Here is a 22,105-nt window from a genome sequence, read left to right as displayed (position 1 = left end):
TACCAAGACTTAACCATTTCCTGACTCAGGGCTCTGATGAGGACCCCAAGGCAAACACTGGTAGACGGGAAAGTAATCCAGGAGAATGAAGCCTATGACTTTCCCCGATGGATCTACGCCATCTGTTCAGGGAAGAACACCCTTGATAAATTCAGCATTGATTTCGTCACCTTTAAGGAATCTATCAGAGGGATACAGGAAGAAATCCTCAGTGCCATGGAAGCTTTATTTTCAAGGAAACTCGGCGGTGGGGGAATAACAGTGAATTCTTTGAAATCCCAGTTGCATGATTTCTTCTTCGTCGGTTCGTTTCCTAAGAAACATTTTGCAAATGTTTTTTCATTCTCCGGTATGATGAAGAAAACACAGGAAGTCATGGCGAATTGGGAAAGTTTATTTTCCAGAAGTGAACAGGAGATTGCCTTGATGGAATTCAACATCGAGAATGTGCCAAGTGTCTCCATCGGAGAATTGGAGGCCGTCGTCAGTAGGTTCATTGCATACGCCATTAATGAGCGAGATAATGGTCGTCCGTTTTTGGACGAAAATATTTTGATTGAACAATAATGGCGTATTTATGGCTGAAGGAAACATTGACTAGGTGCGAGACCGGTCAACGCATGCCACCCCAGGATAAGGGAATCTTCTTGCACGTCGTCCCCTCATAATGGTTTTATGACGGATTCTTTTTGCATGTCGCTGTCGCTTGGAGAGTGATGGGTATTTATGACAACGTCAGTTATATTCCAGGCATGATCATCATCATGGGCGCTATTTTAGGCCCTTTTTAAAATTTATTGTAAGTGGGCATAATGGGTTATTTAATGCAGATTCCCACCTTGTTGCACCTTGAGTGGGGAATCTTTAGGGCAAACCCTAATTAGGGTTTTGCATGTAATTGGGTTTGAGGCCTATATAAGGGGGTGACCCCCTCATTTGTAAGCAGGAGAGACTATCGTCAGAGATTGTTGCTAAGAGTTTTTGAAGCAAACACTTAATACATTGTTCAATTGTTGGTGCATTCTTGTGTTGTTTTGGAACTCGCATGGTCTCGTTCTCTTCATAGATTAGATTTGTTTTCATGCAATTAGATGAACTGGATTTGATAGGATCGCTTGTTGCCAAATTCGCGCTCATACTTTTGGTGTGCAGCTGATTGTTGCATACCGTGCAAAGTTAGTCTGAGCCTCGTTATATGTGTATGTTCAACTTCGATTGTTAGAAGAGATTGTTCTATCTGATGGTTTCTTTTGACTATTTGAAAATCCTTAGCACTCCCCCTGAAGATTGCACCGCCTTCGTGTAAGTTGTGCTTTGCTGGTGAAGCGAAGCGCGGTTGGATTTTGCACAAGTTATCCCATCTCCTTGTTCCTAGGATTAGATTACCTTTAGTTTAGTTTCCCTCTGCCCTATTCCTATTTACTTTCTGCATATTTCGAAGTCCAAAAATCTAAAACTTAGAGCTTCATTGCAAATCATCCGCATCAATAAATTCTTGAGCTTGAATAAATTTCTTTGAAATACGTAAGGCCCCTTGGATTACCAGCAATCACATCAGCCAACTAAGTCACATCCGCAGCATAAAAGGAACCTTGGAGTCGGTTGTCTGATTCTCCTACTATATCAGCATGCAATCGTACTTTGATCAAGAGAGAGTGAAGTGACCGTTGGGCAACTTTATTCTGTGTTGGACGCTGTCATAAAAAACACGTCAACAGGTATAACATTGAATGATTCATTATTAACCTTTTAAGCAGAGGGCACTCTTTTCTGTTATGCCCATTTCTTTTACAGTGAAAACAAGCCTTTAAATTCCCAAGAACAATAATATCCCAACACAGGATTTCATCTTCAATTTTTAAAGAATTTTTCTCTAGGATTTTGACCTCTGAGTTCAACACATTCAAAAACCTAGCATTCAAATGAAGCAAGGTAACCCTAGACTCCTCAATTTGCAGCACACTGCCTATAGGCTTTAAAATTTGTGGAATAAAGAACCAAAACTCTGTAGGCACTCCTTTTATTTCTAGCCAATTAGGCGTTTACTGGGCAACAAGGCAGCAAACTAAGAGGGGGGGGTGAATCAGTTTGCTCAAAAACTAAACTTAACTCAAACACAATTTCAGATTTGATAATTAACCAATGAAAGCATAAATCAACACCACATCAATAACACACATAACACCAAGACTTTTGACGTGGAAAACCGGGTTAAGGGAAAAACCACAATGGGAACCTACCCACAATGATATAATATCCTGTTAGAAGTATATGAAATATTACAATGGGGAATGCACATGCATTCAAGCACACTGCCTAGAGCTCACTGCTCAAAACATATAACAAGAAGCGCTACAACCCTTGGGAAGACTCGCTATTTTACAAAAACATTCGGATTATATCCGAAGGATCATGAACTGATAAAATAGCATCTCCAAATGTTTGGTTACAGTTCCGATTAACCACACGGTCTGATCTGCTCTACCACACTTCTTCTCGCTTCCGAAAGATCAAAACACTTGTTCGCACACTTATCCAATCACACACATTCGGATACACTCGCAGATACCACGCAGATACATCTCTCATATGACTATTACATATATTTATACAAATCATCAACCTATCTTTCAAGGTCGGCTCAACACTCATCACAAATTACAAGAATATAACCACACACGCTACAACATAACATGCGGACCAAAACAATGTTGGCTAAGACATGGTATGGACCTGTTGTGACCATTTCACACATCGCCCCATTGCAAATGGGGACCCCTGCTTTTTTTGCTTTTTAGGGTTTGTTTTCTAGGTCTTTTAGGGTTTTGTCTGTTAGCCTTTAGCTTTCGAGTGTCACCAAGGGGATCACTTGGATAGCAGGTTCTGCTTGAGTTAGGTCAAGTTGGTGAGTGATGAAGTCTGAAAGTCTTGATCCTGAAATTTGGCTAAGTCTGAAAGTCCTGATCCTGAAATTTGGCTAAGTCTGGAATGCCCTGATCCTCAAATTTGACTAAGTCTGGAAACTGAAAAACCTCCAAAAACTAGATTTTGCAATATAACTCCTAGAGGTCTGAAACCACTCTCAAACATCCTGAAAGTATATATGGAATATAACTTAAAGTATAAGTGACATTTCCTTCTTATACTTAAATGTTATATTCCATAAAATTATCCTGACGGAAAGTTCAAAAAGTCAAATTTCGCTCCTAACCCTTGCTGAGGATCCAGAGCGAATTTCGCTCCTGACCCTCTCAGGAGGTCCAAAGCGAATCTCGCCCCTGACCCTTGCCGAGGGTCCAAGGCGAAAATCAACCTAGGACTCATTTCTAGCCTTATTGGACCAAATTTTGACTTACAAGGCATTTTGTTTGGACTTTGGAGTTGATTGAAAACCTTGAAGAAAATGATGAATTTTGGCCAAGATTAGGAATTTCGCTCCTGACCCTTCCTGAGGGTCCAAAGCGAAATTCATTATGGACTTCATTTGCCACCTCGCTTGAATTTGAAACCTTGTTCCTGGCCTTGAAAATAATCTTACCTCGCCCTGTGAAGTGGTTTGAAACTAAAAGATTAAGCAATTTAGCCTAGATTGTAAATTTCGCTCCTAACCCTTGCTGAGGGTCCAGGGCAAAAATGTTGTTCAAGTTTATTTCTCGCTAATTTTGGCTAACTTGTTTTGTGCAGGGTTTCCCGGAGAAAAGATTGGATGTTACTGGATGCATTTGAAAGTTTGAAAGTTTGAAAGTTTGGTGAATTTTGGGCAACAAAGAGAAAATCGCTCCTGACCCTCTCTGAGGGTCCAGGGCGAAATTTCCAAGAGTTTCACTTCCCTTATATTTCGAGATGGTATTTTTGTTTCCAAGACTCAAAAGGGAGTGAAGAATGATATTCTACACCTTGAGGGTAATTTGAAGTTGAAGTGATCAAGAATTTGTGCAAAAAGACTCAAAAGTCGCTCCTGACCCTCACTGAAGGCCCAGAGCGAAAATCTTTGAAGCCCCTAGTTTGCATTGCAAAAGCAAATCTAGCATGCATGGAACGAGTAAAGGAGATCATTGCTTACCCCACAAGGAGAATTGACAATTAAAAGATGAAGGATTAAGAGCAAAATTGAAAAATCGCTCCTGACCCTCTCTGAGGGTCTAGGGCGAAAAAGTCCTAATAGTACTTTCCTCCTAGAGATCAAATGAAATCAAACTCAAAACTCCAGTTAAAAATGCCATTTAAATGTCTAGGTGAAGTTTTGGGCGAAAAAAGGGAGGTATGCAAGGTCTAGATTGAACAATCGCTCCTGACCCTCACCAAGGGTCCAAGGCGAAATTGGTGATATCCTTCATTTTTACATTGTTTGAGCGTTGATATTCTTAAAATTCACCAAATTTGCTCACTTCAAAGCCTTTGGAAGATTAAATCAAATTCACATTAAATTAAAGGCATTTCAATTTAATAAATTAATTTTGTACCTTGAAATAATCAAAATAAACATCTTAGAGGTATTAAAATTAATTTAAATAACTAAAAGATTAAAGGTTGAGCGCACAAGGCATTATTTTGTCTTTATTTATCAAGTCGGCCTTCTTCTTGGCAATTTTTTATTTTATTTTAAGGCTTAATTGCTAGGTCGGCCTAAACAAGAATCAAGGTAAGCGCTCTATATAATGGGAGAAGTTCTTTAGCAAATTCAAATCATTCTTGCATTATCTCTCATGCGAACTTGAAGAGCATATTTTGAGGAGCGAAATCCAAAGGATTGAAGGTGAAATTAAGCAAGTTTGAAGGTGAATTTCCAGATTTTGGAGAAGCTAGTGGAAGGTGAAGCTCTTTTGAAGGCTAAAGGAGGCGTACTTCATCCAAGGGAGGACTATAAATCTTGCCCAACAAAATCCGGTCTTCTTCCTTCATTTTTCAAGGTTTTGTAGTTAAGTACTCAAGGGAAGGTATGAAGAATTACTTTTTTGAAGATCTCATTCAAGACTTATTGTGATCCCATTGCAATTTTGTAAAATCTAAGTCTTGAAAATCCAATTTCCATTCATGATTAATTTGAAAATGTATAATTCTTGATTTATCATGACTTTTTTCAAATTAATATCTTAAGTTTTACCTTTGAAAGGTCTTAAATTTTATGCTTTGAGGTTTGATGCTCAAAAGACTAACTTCAATATTTTGTGTAGGCATCAAATGGAGATCCCGGAGTTGGAAGATCAAGCAAGGATAAGGGCGACCTCCTCCAGTCTAGCATCGACAAGGACGGCCTTCTTCGGTCAAGCATCATCAGGAATAACTTCTTCCAATCCAGCATTCCAAGGCAAGGTACATCATCATCTTGCACATCAAAGACAAAATAAGTCAGAGCAAGGGTTCGTTGAAGAAGCAGATAGTTTCAGAAGAGTTAATTAAAGCTAGCTTCTCAACATCATCGAATTGGATATCAACCAAGTGTCAGACGAGGTAGCATCCCAGTCATCACTCCTCTCCTCCAGTCGGGTTGGTCCACCTCAGCGTGTCCAGATTCAATGTACCTAACTCATGGAAGGTGGCACAAACTTCGATGTACCTACCCCAGCTATCTATTGGTCGAATTTTCCAGAGAAGACATGTGTCCTAAAGATATAATTTTATCATTGGTCAAGCATTAAATGTTATGTAATGGTTGTAACAAACCCTAATTAGGGTTTTCATTATTGAATCTTGGCCATTGATCTCAAATTGATCTTAGCCATCGAATTGTATTGTGGGCACTATATAAGCCCCGACTCTTCATTTTGTAAAGGCAGTTAGAAAGGAATAGAAAATAGTTAGAGAGTAGTTAGAAGGTGAATTAGTCAGCTAATAGTATAGCAATTAGAGTAGAGTAGAGAAATAAGGCAAAGATTGTTGCCAAGATGTTGTTGTAAAAGACTTGTAAAACTTCATTGAAGAAATGGTGAAATTTATGGGTCGATTCGACAATTTGCATGGTCTCTATACTTCTCATATTTGATTTCATATTATTAGATGAGTGGAAGAAATGTGTTTGATTGATGGTGAAATTCGTATATCCATACTACTAGCAGTTTGTTGATTGCAGACTTGCCTTGTGTAGTCAACTGGAATCATTCAGCTTAAGCTTAACTTCAATTGTCGCTTCTTCATTGATATGCATCAGCCTGATGGTGTCTATGCCTGCAATGATGATTTGAACATCATAAAGCTTTCCTTCGAAGATCGTACTAACCTTGTGGAGATGGTCCTGGGATGTCAAAACAAGACTTAGTTAGAATTTCATCAAAGATCATTCATTGCTCCTACGTTCTTAGTATTAGGATTAGATCCTTTCCTCTCCCTCGTCTTTTTTCCTTTTTTCAAATCAAAGCTAGTAAAATCCTGTGTTCCAGCAATATTCAAAGCAAATCAGACGTTCAATCATCAAGTGTAAGTCCCCTTGTGATTCCAGCAAATCACATCATACCACAGAGAGCTTATCCACACGTAGAGATTCTACAACAAAGAACCTTGAAGTCACCCTGATTGATCCTTTTCGCGATATCTTCAGCATTCAGAGGCTTTACTCAAGAGAGGATAAGGTACCCTTTAGGTATTTTATTTTGTGTTTGATAGTGTACAAAATACACGTCAACAAGACCTTAACCAACACCTCGAACAAGAAACACCTCCAAGGATTATGCCTAGAACATCCACAACATGCTACAATCATCAACCTATCTTTCAAGGTCGACACAATACTCATCACAAATTACAAGAATATAACCACACATGCTACAACATAACATGCGGACCAAAACAATGTTGGCTAAGACATAGTATGGACCTAAAACAACACCTCGAACATCCACAACACGCTACAATCATCATGTCGGTCAAGAACATGAAGAACACCAGATCAAGAAGATCAGCAATAACGCGCACAACGATCAATGCGGACCATCAACACGGATAGAACAAGATCTAGAAACATCCACAAGCATCATGAATTACCACAACAACAACCGCAACATCACCACTTACTAGACTCTTCATCATCATTATACCGAACCTCAAGAACACACACTGAACTGACTATCAACCTAAAAGATTCACTTGCGGACCTCCAAATCACGAACCATCTGAATTGAGGACACATATGAACGTCCCAAACACTCCGCCAAATCCGCAAACCAAGATATTGCAACGCGGAGCAAAATCCAGAACACTGAACAACTGAGAAACCAACCGCAATACCGGATCATCAAATCACCATGCGAACCTCTAAAACTTTAGCTAAATCAACTAGAGATACTTATCTCAAAACCCTTTAATCCACAATAGCTCATCTGCAACACATTGACCAAACCAACTCATTTATTCTGACTACAACACTGGAACACATAGAGGAATATGTTGACATCAATGACAACACATCATTCCAGCAAACTTCTCAACAATATCCAATAGTTCCATGTCACCCTTGGGCGACCACGGAAAGGACCTAAACATGGATTGACCCATGTTCTAGAATCCCTTCTTCGGGACTCTTTCTTGCATATTGTGAGTTTTGAAAACCACTACAAACAAGCCTTTATGCATCATTCTACAGAAATTAACATAAATACCAAGCTTTTTTCCCCACACATCACTGATCCATTTATCAAAAAACTTTCTAGAAGGCAAAGAATTTGAATCCATACATACAAAAAATACAGCAACAAATCTACTCTGTTCACTTTTAATGGCTTTCAACATATCATCATTAGGAGTGAGGGAAAGGACTTTAAGAGAAGGAGTGTTGATGCATGATAGCTTCGGTAAGATAAATGATTGAATGAGAGATAAATGAAGTCTCTCATTCAATCATTTATCATATCGATAACTATGATAAAAACCTTCAAGCAATTAATTCCTCTTTGATAGCCATTCTACATTTGCATATAAATAACCTATTCAGTTCGATCAAACCCTTAACATTGATAATCATACTATATCTTTTGTTTATGTTCATCGATTACTAAATCTTGCATTCTGATTTGTATCGATTAACATAATTGATAATAATAATAAATGATTAATCAAACACCGATTGATATATCGGGTTATATATGCTTCAATATATATCGGGTGGCATGATAAAGGTTACCGATAGTTATCGGTTGTTAAGCCTACACTGATAGTTATTGGCTGTTAAGGCTAACCACATGCCGATAACTATCGGCTGTTAGTATTATGCAAACACCAATAGTCATCGGGTGTTAAAGTATTTACATACCGATTGACATTAGCAATGAACGTGCATTTGCTTGGTATTAACAAAGAGGCACGATCAAGTAATGTCTTGATTGGTCATGACCGATCAAGGCATTGCTTGATCGTACCCCACTTGTTATATACTTATATTGAATGGCATTCGTGAGATAGGACATAGAAAACAACATATGCTCCTCTCACCTGCCACAAAGAAGAAGATAGTCAGATTCATATATTAATTCAGTAATATATATATAACAAGATCATTTTAAATAGAATATAACTTGCATATTGAATGTAAATTGAACATCATTTACATGGTATCAGAGCTATAGTTAAATCAAACCTAAAGCTGTTCAATTTTACGTAAAATTCAAATCAAGCATATATTCAACATCACAATCCTATCAATGGCTAGTGCGATCAGATTTGAAGACAGACTCGCAGGAGGCGACGACTTCTCCGCATGGAAATTCAGAATTCAAATGATTCTAAAAGAAAACAAAGTTGAATCATTTGTAAAGACTGAAACTAAAGAACCTGAGACTGAACCTGACAAAGCAATTTGGAAAGAAGGAAATGATAAGGCCATCAAAATCATAGTTGATGGGGTAAGGAACAACATTATGTCCATCATAAAGAAACATGAAACAACCTTCAACATGTTCAAAGCACTTGAAGACGCCTTTGAAATATCGAATGCCAGTAGAACCTTGGCTCTAAAAAGAGAGATAAACCACATAGCCATGATAAAAGGAGAATCAGTCAATGCCTACTTCATGCGAATATCTACCTTAAGGGATGAACTGGCAACCCTTGGATATGAGATCCAAAGCAAAGAATTAACCCTCATTGCTTTAGATGGGTTGCCTAGCATCTGGGAAACATTCGTCCAAGGCATCAGTGCAAGGGATAACTTCCCAAAATTCGATAGGCTAAAGGCTGACTGTCTCCAAGAGGAATCAAGGCAAAATAAGAAAGGGATCAAACAAAAGAATATAGATGAAGATCTTCGAGTTCTAAATACGAACTCAAACAAGAAAGGCAAGCAAAAGCAATTCAGGAAGAGAAAAGGTCGTCACGGCAAGAACTCCTTCAAGAAGGACCTCTCTCAAATTCAGTGTTACAGATGTGACAAATTTGGGCACTATGTTGCCAAATGTCCAGAAAGAGCTAAACAAGCCACATTTGCCAAAACAGGAAAATCCAAAAGTGAAGAGGACTCCGAGAAGTATGTACTCTATTCAGCTCTCACAAATCAAGCATCAAACAAAGTGAACTCCTGGGTGATCGACAATGGCTCATCTAGACACATCACAGGATTTAGAGAAGTACTAGACTCCATGAAAAGGAGAATGATGAGGAGGTAACCATCGGAGATGACTCTACACACCCTGCCAAAGGAGTTGGAAACTGCACCATCAAACTATAGTCAGGTGTATCATTACAACTTAGAGGAGTGCTATATGTTCCAGGCATTAAGAGGAATCTAGTCTCAATATCAGCACTGGAGGACAATGGATACAGAGTGACCTTCATGGACAACAAAGTATTGGCTTGGCCAAAGAACTCATCCATCAAGAAAGCTAAAACAATTGGTCAAAGACAAGGCTACTTGCATGAGCTATGCACAGAGCCCAACTTAGCCCTAATTCATGAAACTACAGATGCCAATGAAATCTGGCATAGAAGACTAGGCCACTTAAATTTTAGAGCTTTATCATCAATGGGAGACCTTGTCATAGGACTACCTAAGCTAAAGCAATATCATTCAGGGGCATGCACAGGATGTGCCCTAGGTAAAAATACTAAGGATGCTTTTCAAAGTAGTACTAGGAAAACAAGTAAAATTTTAGAGTTAGTTCATTCTGATATATGTGGACCCATGTCTGTAAATTCATTGGGGGGATTTCTATATTATGTAATATTTGTTGATGACTACTCTAGGAAAACCTGGATCTACTTTCTGAAATGTAAAGAATCAGAAGAGATCCTTAATAGGTTTAAAGAATTCAAATCACTAACAGAGAACTACTCAGGAAACAAAATTAAAACCCTAAGAACTGATAATGGGGGGGAATACACATCAGAATTATTTAAAGAGTTTTGTAAAACTTCAGGGATTAAGAGGGAGTTAACAATACCTTACAACCCTCAACAAAATGGGATAGCGGAAAGAAAAAATAGGACAATCGTTGAAGCTGCCAAAGCTATGATTCTTGATCAGAATCTAAATATCAATCTTTGGGCAGAAGCAACCAGCACTGTTGTATATATTCAAAACAGATGTCCTCACTCTCATCTTGAAGACAAGACCCCTGAGGAAGTCTTTACTAAATTAAAACCGGATATTAGCCACCTTAGGATTTTTGGATGCCCTGTCTATATTCATATACCTAAGGAGAAAAGATTAAAATTAGAGCCCTCTGGAAAAAGGGGAATCTTTGTAGGATATAGTGAAACCTCCAAGGCCTACAGGATATATATACCTGGTCAAAAGAATATTGAACTAAGTAGGGATGTGATCTTCGAAGAAGACTTAGCCTTCAAAAGAGCCCAAAGCTCTCTAGACCCTGAAGTCTATATCCCCAACCCTAGCTTAGATAGAGATCCTACTCCTGAGCTTCAGAGGGAGAATCCTAAGGAAACTATAAGTGAAACTCAAGGTCCACCTAGAGAAAACCTCAAGAAAAGACCACTATGGGCCACCAAGACTGTAGAAGAAGCTCAGAAGTTTGTTGCTCCTTTAGGAACCTTCAGGGAAAGCAAAAGGCCTAATAAATTCACTAGCTATGTTGCCCTTATGAATGATCTCTCTAAAACCGAACCAAACAATGTATCAGATGCACTTGAACATCAAGTATGGAAGGATGCCATGTCTGAAGAGTATCAGTCCATTATGAAAAATGATGTTTGGGAGATTGTTCCTAGGCCAACTAAGAAATCCGTGGTTTCATCTAAATGGCTTTTCAAGATCAAGCATGCTGCAGACGGTAGTATTGAAAAACACAAGGCCAGATTTGTAGCTAGAGGGTTCTCACAAAGGGAAGGAATAGATTATGAAAAAACCTTTGCACCTATTGCCAGGTATACATCAGTAAGAGCTGTATTAGCCATTGCAGCAGCAAAGGGGTGGAAGGTACACTAGATGGATGTTAAGACAACTTTTCTAAATGGTGAGATCTTAGAAGAAGTCTACCTAGAGCAACCTGAAGGGTTTGAAATTCATGATGCGGAGTCTCATGTGTATAGAGTCAAGAAAGCTCTCTATGGGCTTAAACAGGCTCCCAGGGCCTAGTATGAAAGAATTGACACCTATCTCTCAGGACTAGGCTTCTCCAAAAATGATGCAGATCCTAATCTCTACTACAAATGAAATAAAGGTGATATGCTAATATTGATTTTATATGTTGATGACTTATTAATCACAGGAAATGATCACCTTATAGATCAATGCAAGAAAGATTTATCCAAAGAATTTGATATGGACTTGGGACTCCTTCATTACTTCCTAGGATTGGAAGTATGGCAAAATTCTGCCAACATTATACTAAACCAAGGAAAGTATACCTTGGATATTTTGAAGAGATTCGAAATGCTAAACTGTAGACCCATGACCTCTCCTATGGAAACCAATTTATATAAACTTAAAGAAGCAGCAGCAGAGTCACAACCCACTGATCCTACTCAATACAGACAAATGATTGGGTCCTTGATATACTGGTAAATACAAGACCAGATATCTGTTATGCAGTTAATGCTCTAAGTCAGTTTATGTGTGAACCGAAGGAGATACACCTGGTTGCAGTAAAACACATTATGAGATACCTACAAGGTACCCTAAACCTTGGTCTCAAGTATGAGAAAGTTGATATAGACCTACATGGATTTACAGATTCAGATTGGGCTGGAAGCGTGACTGACAGGAAAAGCACTTCAGGGTGTTGCTTCAGTCTAGGTTCAACTATGATATCTTGGATCAGCAGGAAGCAGTCTTCTGTAGCTCAAAGCTCCACCGAAGCAAAATACATTGCAGCTTCTATGGCTGCCTGAGAGGCAGTATGGCTTAGGAAGTTGCTTGTGGGGTTGTTTGGAGAACCTATGAAACCCACTGTTATACACTGTGACAACCAGAGTTGCATAAAACTTTCAATAAATCCAGTGTTTCATGACAGATCCAAGCATATTGAGATTCCATACCACTATGTGCGAGATATGGTAGACATGAATGCAATCTAATTAGAATATGTTTGTACGGGAGATCAAACTGCAGATATTCTAACCAAACCTATTTCCAGAGTGAAGGTTGATCACTTCAGAAAAGGTTTAGGTATGATAGAAAAGTGATTTGCTTTGTAATTTGTATTTGCATATCTATAAGATGTTTAATGTGTAAACTTCTTTGTCATGATAGGACATTTTTGGATTTTATCCCTTGGGTTCATATCTAAGAGGTGACGATCTCTCAAGATAATGAACACTTGTATGGAGACATTATAAGGTGACGATCTTATAATGTCCAAACCAGTTATCATGTTGGATCTTTGGTGTGTCATGGATGTGCCATGATTATGTTGTGATAAAACATTTGTATAAAGTGTTAGTGCACATATCACAACTTGGATAAGATGAGAAGTTAATCCTCCTCATATGATTATCCTTAAGTATTGCGTGTGTAGGCAATACTGATATCACATGCTTAAGTGATATCCTGTCATCACAAGATTGATGTGATGGACTTCGGTATCACGGGTTTAGGTGATACTTCATATCATGTGATTAGGTGGTATGATTTTCTAGAATGTCTAAAATGCTAACTATCATTTGAAATGTGATGCTTGAATATATTGTTTACATTCATCTTACCTAGCTAAGAGGGAGTGTTAATGCATGATAGCTTCGGTAATATAAATGATTGAATGAGAGATAAATGAGTCTCTCATTCAATCATTTATCATATCGATAACTATGATAAAAACCTTCAAGCAATTAATTCCTCTTTGATAGCCATTCTACATTTGCATATAAATAACCTATTCAGTTCGATCAAACCCTTAACATTGATAATCATACTATATCTTTTGTTTATGTTCATCGATTACTAAATCTTGCATTCCGATTTGTATCGATTAACATAATTGATAATAATAATAAATGATTAATCAAACACCGATTGATATCGGGTTATATATGCTTCAATATATATCGGGTGGCATGATAAAGGTTACCGATAGTTATTGGTTATTAAGCCTACACCGATAGTTATTGGCTGTTAAGGCTAACCACATACCGATAACTATCGGCTGTTAGTATTATGCAAACACCGATAGTCATCGGGTGTTAAAGTATTTACATACCGATTGACATTAGCAATGAACATGCATTTGCTTGGTATTAACAAAGAGGCACGATCAAGTAATGTCTTGATCGGTCATGACCGATCAAGGCATTGCTTGATCGTACCCCACTTGTTATATACTTATATTGAATGGCATTCGTGAGATAGGAGATAGAAAACAACAAATGCTCCTCTCACCTGCCACAAAGAAGAAGATAGTCAGATTCATATATTAATTCAGTAATATATATATAACAAGATCATTTTAAATAGAATATAACTTGCATATTGAATGTAAATTGAACGTCATTTACAAGGAGGAGCCTCACCCTCTTCTCCCCCTCCAGGGTCTCCACCTTGGACGACACTTCCATTTCATATTCCATGTCCATCGGCCCCCAATACTCCCTTTGATCCTATTCCACCGATTTCCATGACTCCTCCATTAAACACAACCGTCGATGGACACTCAATTTTCCTTTATTCTGTAGAGAGCACCGCTTTGTACGACAGTTTTTGTTTACTATCATATGTCGACTTAACACCTTCCACACCTTCAATCTTTTCACAACTTTTATCTTCATCATTCCCACGGGTATTATTTTCCTCCATAAATTCTCACGCATGGAGTTAATGAGCCCCAGGACGCCAAAGATGAAGCCAAATTGGTGATAGTATAGGTTAAACCAGGGCCAGGGGATAAAACGATTAGCACAAATAAGCATAGGAAATAAAGAACCGAACAATCAAAAGAAACATCAACCAAAAAAAACCAACAACAAATCAACGCACGACAGAGAACACACACAAACCACAACTCGTGGCCAAGGGAACGCAAGACAGCACAGGCATAGAGGCAAGCATAAACTCTGAGGGGAAGACGTATTACCTCCTAGAGCGCATCAGCCTTCCTCCGCTCTCTAAGCATAATTTAATCTTGTAATTAGGACTATGCTTTATATGTGTATGATTGGTGTTATCTAATCAATAGATCTATTTAATAAATTATTATTATGTGTATTTCCTGCAGGGTTTCAATCAAAGTACCAAGTATCTCTAAACCCTACTCTACCTCAATTTGGGCAAAATTTGGGTACTTATAATTGGGGACATTACAAGTGGTGTCAGAGCATGATCCTACCAGCCTATTGGGTAAAGATAAAGCAATGGATGCATTTTGTAAATGAAAGGGATCTAACAATACGTGTATTTGCATATATACTCTGTGTTTTTATATATCCATGTGTATGCTTCGTCTTCTCTGTGTTTGGCATGTCTACTTCATGAATATCTAAGATTACTGTTTTTGGTTGATCTAGAATATGAGAATAACAAGAGTGAGCCAAAAGAGATATGAAGGTCATAGGTGTGTGTCACGCTTCTAATCTTCTTATCCATATATGGCAAGTTCTCCCTTGCCTTGTCTTGAAGAGATATTCGTAGGACCAACCAAAACAGTTCTTCCAATTACAATTGATGAGAGAAACTTGTCTTAAAATTACAAACCTTCCAAATTTTCAATAACTTGGTTAAGTTGTTCAAGTTGGCAACTTGTGATAATATCAGAGAAGTGCCACGGAAGTGAGTTGTGTGACAGATTTTCATAAAAAGAAATTTAGGAGTTTCAAAATCCGAGCCCCTTCATAATGGGAGTCATCTTAATCAATCATGATCATTGCTTGAGGACAAGCAATTTTGGGAAGGGCGGATTGTCATATCCCTAAACCAGACCGAACCCATATTAATAGCAAACTAATGCCATTAAAACATAAAGGGCCGACTGGGACAGATGTTTAATAATTCATCAAAGCTATAAGATTTCCACGATCCATTCAAATAATGTTTGCAATTTCTGGATTTGATGTCTAAAAATTTCTCACACAATCAAATCCAGAAACTGCAAACAATGTTTAATAATTACTAAATGGCAAATTCTCAAATAGGTCCAACCTAGGGTTTGATGTAAGTCAAATCACAGTTTTTTAAGAGTAGGGCCGACCTAGGGCTTTTATAAGGCAAGTACAACAGAATAATAAGGGCAACAACTACATATGTAAGGCCGACCTAGGTAAATTAAATTAATAAGAAGCCTAGCCGACCCTCCTTGTTCAAACGCCCATCTTGGGCAAGGAAATTAATATAATAAATTGTGTTTATTGTTAGGCCGACCTCCTTGAAATGGTATGACCTTTGGGGGAAGAGTCATCTATGGCATATAAAATGAGAGTTTAGGAGGTCAATGGAGGAGGGCATTGAAGGAATATCCATCCAACTAATGGCAGAAAATCAGAGCAGACATAAGTATATTATTGCAGCTGATATAAATACATCATTACAGCAGACTAATAACCAGACCCGAAATTACAGAAATCAGAACAAATGAGCAGCAACTGCATTAATAATGAGCAGTGATGTAATTGTCTATAATTAACAGTGATCATTACCAAAGTCTGTAGCAGCATATCGAACAAGAATAAGACAATCATTGAACAGCAGCAGTCAACTACAGCAAGTCAAGTTGTAATCATATCTTCAGCCATCATGGTATGAAGGAATAATTGTACTCCTTATGCATATGTGAATAGATATGAGTATAGATGCATCTAGGCTAAATTGTACGCAGACTTATTTCTAACATATCTATATGCTTGACATATGCAAGTGAATCTATAAATTTGACAATATCATATAACCTGCAATAATCAAAATCAGTAAATAGAAATCTGATAATGATATCTTTAGTAAATCTATTATATATGTACCTGCATATGTTCTAAATGTTTACAACCAAGATAGTAGGAGAGGGGTTTGCAAGTAGGGCAACAGTGTCGGGGTCATCTTCTAGGAACACCACCTCATGGTAAAAGACTAGGGAGTCCCAAGAGGCCAAAGGGGTACAGAGGGTGCTCCCTTTGGGCCTATAAGGATGGACTTCCTGGGCACCCTATTGTAAAGAGCCCTCATAGTCTCTATCTTGGTAAATAGATGCATTAAAGTTTAATCATAAGGAATAGGATAATGGTGGCAAAGTTGAGGAAAACGGTGATAGGATAACTCACTAGGTATTCCACCTCATTTGGATGGCACAGGACACATGAGGCCAAGGGGGATAAGGTCCACCCTTGGGCCTAGGGTAGAGGGTCTCTGGGGCACCCCTCTTAGTAATCCTATCCTATGCCCTTCTATGATTGAATTCTCTCAAGCATAATTTAATCTTGTAATTAGGACTATGCTTTATATGTGAATGATTAGTGTTTTATAATCAATAGATCTATTTAATAAATTATGATTGTGTATTTACTAACTTACTTGCAGGGTTTCAATCAAAGTAACAAGTATCTCTAAACCCTAATCTACCTCAATTAGGCCAAAACTTGGGTACTTATAATTGGGGACATTACTAAGATCTCAAATTTCCATAACATTGCAATCATAAATAGGTTCAACTATAGTCCTAATAGGAGAGCTGAACGCTTGGTTTATGATTATTTTGTTGCAATGGAATTGAAATTATCAAATGTGTGTTTAAGATCTAGGCTAAATGATAAGAAAATGATATCTTTCAGCAATAACGGTGAAAAGCAAAACAAAAGGCCATCACATTAGGCTCAAATCTGGAAATAGGAGACAGAGAGCAACTTGTGATTGCAATCTAGACCCGAAAATGCCAGATAGGGTTGGGGGGTGCCCCAGTTTGAGGTATGTTTGTGCACACAATTTTTTTTGGATTCACAATCAAGAGATCCTATTAAGTCTCTCTCCAAAATCGAGCCAAAACGTGTTGGAGACAATTGGAGGATGTTGTAGTCTAGGCGTTCTTATTTGTTCGAAATCTAGGATCGTTTGTCACTATCTACTCTATACACCTGTAGCACTCTCTATGGTTGGATCAAAATCTACACACGAAAAATGGGGGAAAAGTGTTGTGTTGTATAGGGGCTTGCCGAAGTCAAACCCCGTGTTGGTGTTCCCACCTCTACTACGACAACGATGGATAAAACAAGAGCTTATCCTCAAAAACGACATAGGCTGAAACCAAAGCTTGAATTGACAAATATTACCTTAGATATGAAACCCTTGGTTTGAAGTCTTAAATAAGACTTGATGTTGCATGAATGATGTTAATGCATTCCTTCATCGTGGAGGAACACATTATGATTGATCATGATTGTTCAAACTTAGTGCTTGACTCCTTGATTGCAGATCTGTACTCAATTATGCCTTGCTTGTGTTCAATAGGAATTGCTAGATGATGGTTCTAGTTTGAAGGAGAGAGGGAGTTGTATTTATATGCAACTTACACCTTTTTGAATTTAATTTTTGGGGAAGGCCGACATTAGGGAGCAATTTCCCGCTACTTGCAAAGCCGACATTTGTAATTTTGAATTTGGACCCGAATTGCTTGGACAAAGGCACCCTAGTCCTAGCAATTTGAGCCAAAACAATGGTCGTGAGAAGGGGGATTACACTAAGTTTCTGGAAACAGTCCCAAAACTGAGTAGAGTCAAACATGAATTAGGTACAATAGACACAACCATACTTGGACTACTCGCGACTCGGCTCGACTGGCCAAGCCCCCGAGAAAAAAACTCAGCAAAAACTCGGGAAAAACTCAGAAAAACTCAGCAAAAAGCTGGCAACGTAAAAACACGCTTAATTTTAATAAAAAATGCAATTTTTTTGCAAAATTTAATGAGAAGATGCATCCAATGAGTCAATAAATGATAACACAAAAGAAACAAGCTGATTCTAGATATATTTAAATGCAAAGTGTCTACAAAATCACATCCTCATGAGGAATGCTGATGGCTGGAAGCAAAATAGTAAATAGTTTTTGTAAAACCAAAAGTAAATACATCATTACAAATTACAATTACAACTTCCTCTTCCCAGCTCTAGCTAAAACTATTTACTATTCCTCTTCCTATTCCCAATGGAGATCTTCCCAGTTCTAAGGGTGAGAAAAAGAGGGGTAGAGAGATAGGTCTAGATCCTGGTGGAGATCTACAAACGTGCAATATTTGAAATTTCATCATTCATACTGATAGTTTCAAACTTTCAACTCTAAAAATGTATAATACCAAGATTTCTTCAATGCTAATTATGTTGTTATATGGAGCCTAATCAGACTCGGAGGTTAAATTTTCCCTACTTCCATCAGCACAATTTCCCCCTATATTTTTCGACGGGGGTTTGGGGGCAGCGCCCCCAAGTTGGGGTCAAGGGGCATCGCCCCTTGCGCGCTCCCTGTCGCGATACAGGGTGGGGTCGAGGGGCAGCGCCCCACGAGGCCAAAAATACTTTTATTATTTTATAAAGGCATCGAGTGTTATAAAGTATAAGAAAGGAAAAAGACATATTGAAATGCCACTTATACTTAAATGTTATATTTCATGTGTATATTCTGATGAAGAGAATGAAACTGACCTGAAAAAGCAAAAAATGATAATTTTTTGACATGTTTGGGCCTCTTTTTTTAGTCTAGCCGAGTTTTTTTAAGAAACTCACCGATTACTCGGCACGTTTTTCCTGCAAGTTAAAGTCATAAAAACTCGCAGAGCTCAAAAACTCGGCGAGTTTTTGAAACTCGCCGAGTACTCTGCGAGTGTGCCATCTATGGGCACAACCACCAAAGTGGGTCCAAAGTGATTGTGAAATTGTAAAGGGATACAATATACTATACTAAAATTACATTGTATCATAGTATTTTCCTTTTTTATCCTCCGTAGCTCCTTTCCTGCAAATTTTTGTAATCTTCCCAACGGAAGCTTGGTTTTGACTATCTTCCAATTTGACAAAAGTAGCTCTAAATCTAGTTTCGTCCTAAACAAAGTCATCTCAAAAATTTTCAAAAGTAGGAAGCTTCTCACCAACACAAACACCTTAAAAAAATAGTTCCCAAGATGGCTAGAACCTACTAAAGCTACAGATGCCATTAATCCTCCATCTTCACCCAATTGTTGCAAGTTGATCACAAAGTTCTATGATCTTCCTCAAGTGGGTTGCTAGTGTCGATGTCAATCATTTGTGTGGCATTGAATTTGTACTTCAACATCTTACGAGAGACGTTCACACTCAGATAAGGAGTGATCAAAGCATCAAACACCTCCTTTGTTGATTTTCTTTAGCAATGTGAGGAAGCAAATGATCCTTTATAGAATCCAAGATGATATTCTTTCATTTGGCCATCTTATTATGTTCAACCAACTATGCAAGATCAATATTAGAGGTATCAGCATGGTTCCCACAAAGATCCAAAGATCAACTTCTTCCAACATCTACAACCTGCACTTCCAAGGAGTAAATTTGAAGCAACCTCTAGGCAATCATGTTCTTTGAGATACTAGCCATGATTGCAGTTGCTGGAACACACTAAAAAAGAGCAAATCAGGTGAAATTAAATCAGATCAGCAACCCATCGCAAGTGTAGATTAACACTCCACTCATTGGAGAAACTAGGGCATCACACCCTACAACCTTTTGTAGGTCCCAAATACTTCAATCACTAAAGCAAGGTGCTGAAATCTTCCAGCAACTCCCTATTACAGGCAACAAATTTACCCCAAAACTATCAAAAACATTCCATCATCATTTGAATTTTTTTGCCATATCTTTGTTGACCTACAACTCATATGGACCAGCTAGGACTCAAACCTAGGACCTTCCATTTGCTGTTGGAATGCTCTACCAACTGAGCTACTGGCCCTGCTTTGGCCAACCCATTGTCGATCTGGGTGTGGCTTATTTCCAACACTCCCCTTAAGCCACATTGTAGGTGCTTGGGGCTCCTAGCTTAGCTCAGATACCACATGTTGAGCTACATCTCATATGGACCAGCTAGAATTCAAACCAAGGACATTCCATTTGCTGTTGGAGTGATCTACCAATTGAGCTACTGGCCCCTCTTTGGCAAGCCCATCATCAGTCTTGGTGTGGCTTGGTTCCAACAATTTTGTGCTTTTTTCCAAATTTTTACTTTCATACTGAAGTGAAAAGAAATTTATTTTGAGCCATTTTATCAATTTGGCAACTTTTCCCTTCCAATTACTATGCTCATCATTTTAGCAATAATGATAAAAATTGCCTATAGAAAAAGAGACCTATAAGGAAGGATATGGTCACCATAGTAAACTACTTTAAAAAATTAACAGCACAAACATTAGACATTCACCCTATAAAAAAGGGATTAGTATACCTAATTTTTTATGAATGACTTTTTGGTTACACAGCCCTATTTATAGTTTGCAGATTTTAAGAACCTGAGATAACCTTTAGAAGTTAGAACCATATAAGTTTTCATATTGATAAAGAGGTAATTGTATCAATAATAAAGGAGGCTGCTCTTATGAAGTAGCCAACCCTGGAATGAACACAAAGGGAGGAAAAAAGGTTACCCAAACTATCTCCCTAAATCAAAATGGGGGATACAACAAGACACTCAATCGAAAAGCACAAGGAAACAGCTCCAAGATAATTGAGACAGCATTTTTAATAGTAAGTTTGAAGTGTAGTAGTAGTCACTTTAGTAGAACAATATTGATGCATTTGTGGAATTTAGAATCCACTTTCTTTCTAAGAAAAATGTTTTTTCTACACATGAATATTCAGGTGCAGCTTTTACAACAGTATGCGATTAGATATTTTAAAAATTTTCCAAAAAGCTTGTAATGTCTCACTCCTACAATCACATACTATTCATAATCAAATCAAGATTTTAGAAATACATAAACCACAATTGCAAGCTATTATGTCATCTCACCTCATAGCGTTGATATTGATTTTTGTTTAGGTAATTTGATGCAACATCTGCCCAAATGCTTCCAAATTTATCCTGCGAAGTTGCATTAAAAAAAAACAGTAAGAACTGAAAAACCTATAATCTAATAGTAAAACAATAGACACCGACACAGAAATCCCTCAAACCATAAAGCTTTGGACCAGCAGAGAACTCAAATTTGCAAGAAATATAGAAGTTCATAATATAAATAATTCCACTCTAAACAGTTATGTAGTAAACACTGGTCTTTTGGTGACTATATCCACTACATAAATCCAATAAAAATCTGAAACTCAATGCAAACCTGCAGTATATGATCAACTATATAAGGTTGACTCAGCCTATAGAAATCCCAAATACCCTCCTTTTCAAGCTCCTCCTGCACAAGACAGAGAAATGGTCATGACAGTACAAATTTATGTGATATATAAATGGAAGCTACCTCAATGTTTAAAAAGTTAAATGTGATTTCATCGAAACTTCCTATTTTCCTTGAGTATATAGCAGGAAATGCTAACAGGCTAAAAAAAATTAATCAGTTTCAGAAGCAAATATCAAACAATGAAATCAAATTGGAAAGTAATTTAGTACATTCAAAGATAAAATTTTCTAAAAATAATATTCAATTGAAAACCTTATAAACTGCAAATATGGACAGAATGAAAGGGTAACATGACAAAGATTGTACCTACAGAAACTGACATCTACTTTCCTCAAAGTGGTTTTCTATTCCAAATTCAGATTTCTGCATCCTAAATTATCACTTCTAG

The 22,105-nt window shown here is 37.8% G+C and overlaps 1 protein-coding gene and 1 non-coding gene across 4 annotated transcripts in view; both read right to left on the bottom strand.

Annotated features, from left to right (window-relative positions):
• LOC131044277 (4-alpha-glucanotransferase DPE2) overlaps positions 1 to 22,105 on the bottom strand; it is a 62,159-nt gene that overhangs the window by 18,164 nt on the left and 21,890 nt on the right. For all 3 annotated transcript variants that reach the window (XR_009359062.1, XM_059212114.1, XM_059212113.1), the window contains 2 exons: positions 21,640 to 21,714; positions 21,318 to 21,389 (listed from right to left, as the gene is read on the bottom strand). Coding sequence is in view for 2 of the 3 variants with exons in the window: in XM_059212114.1 (XP_059068097.1) it covers positions 21,318 to 21,389; positions 21,640 to 21,714 (147 nt within the window). In the remaining variant the exon portion in view is untranslated. The remainder of the gene's footprint in view (positions 1 to 21,317; positions 21,390 to 21,639; positions 21,715 to 22,105) is intronic.
• On the bottom strand, positions 20,192 to 20,264 carry TRNAC-GCA (transfer RNA cysteine (anticodon GCA)). The gene has a single exon. It is a non-coding gene; the product is annotated as a tRNA-Cys (tRNA).

Source organism: Cryptomeria japonica, chromosome 10 (assembly GCF_030272615.1).
Source record: "Cryptomeria japonica chromosome 10, Sugi_1.0, whole genome shotgun sequence".
NCBI classification, from domain to species: domain Eukaryota; kingdom Viridiplantae; phylum Streptophyta; class Pinopsida; order Cupressales; family Cupressaceae; genus Cryptomeria; species Cryptomeria japonica.
Note: the sequence above shows the minus strand (reverse complement) of the source record. Positions and strands in the feature narration are given on the sequence as shown.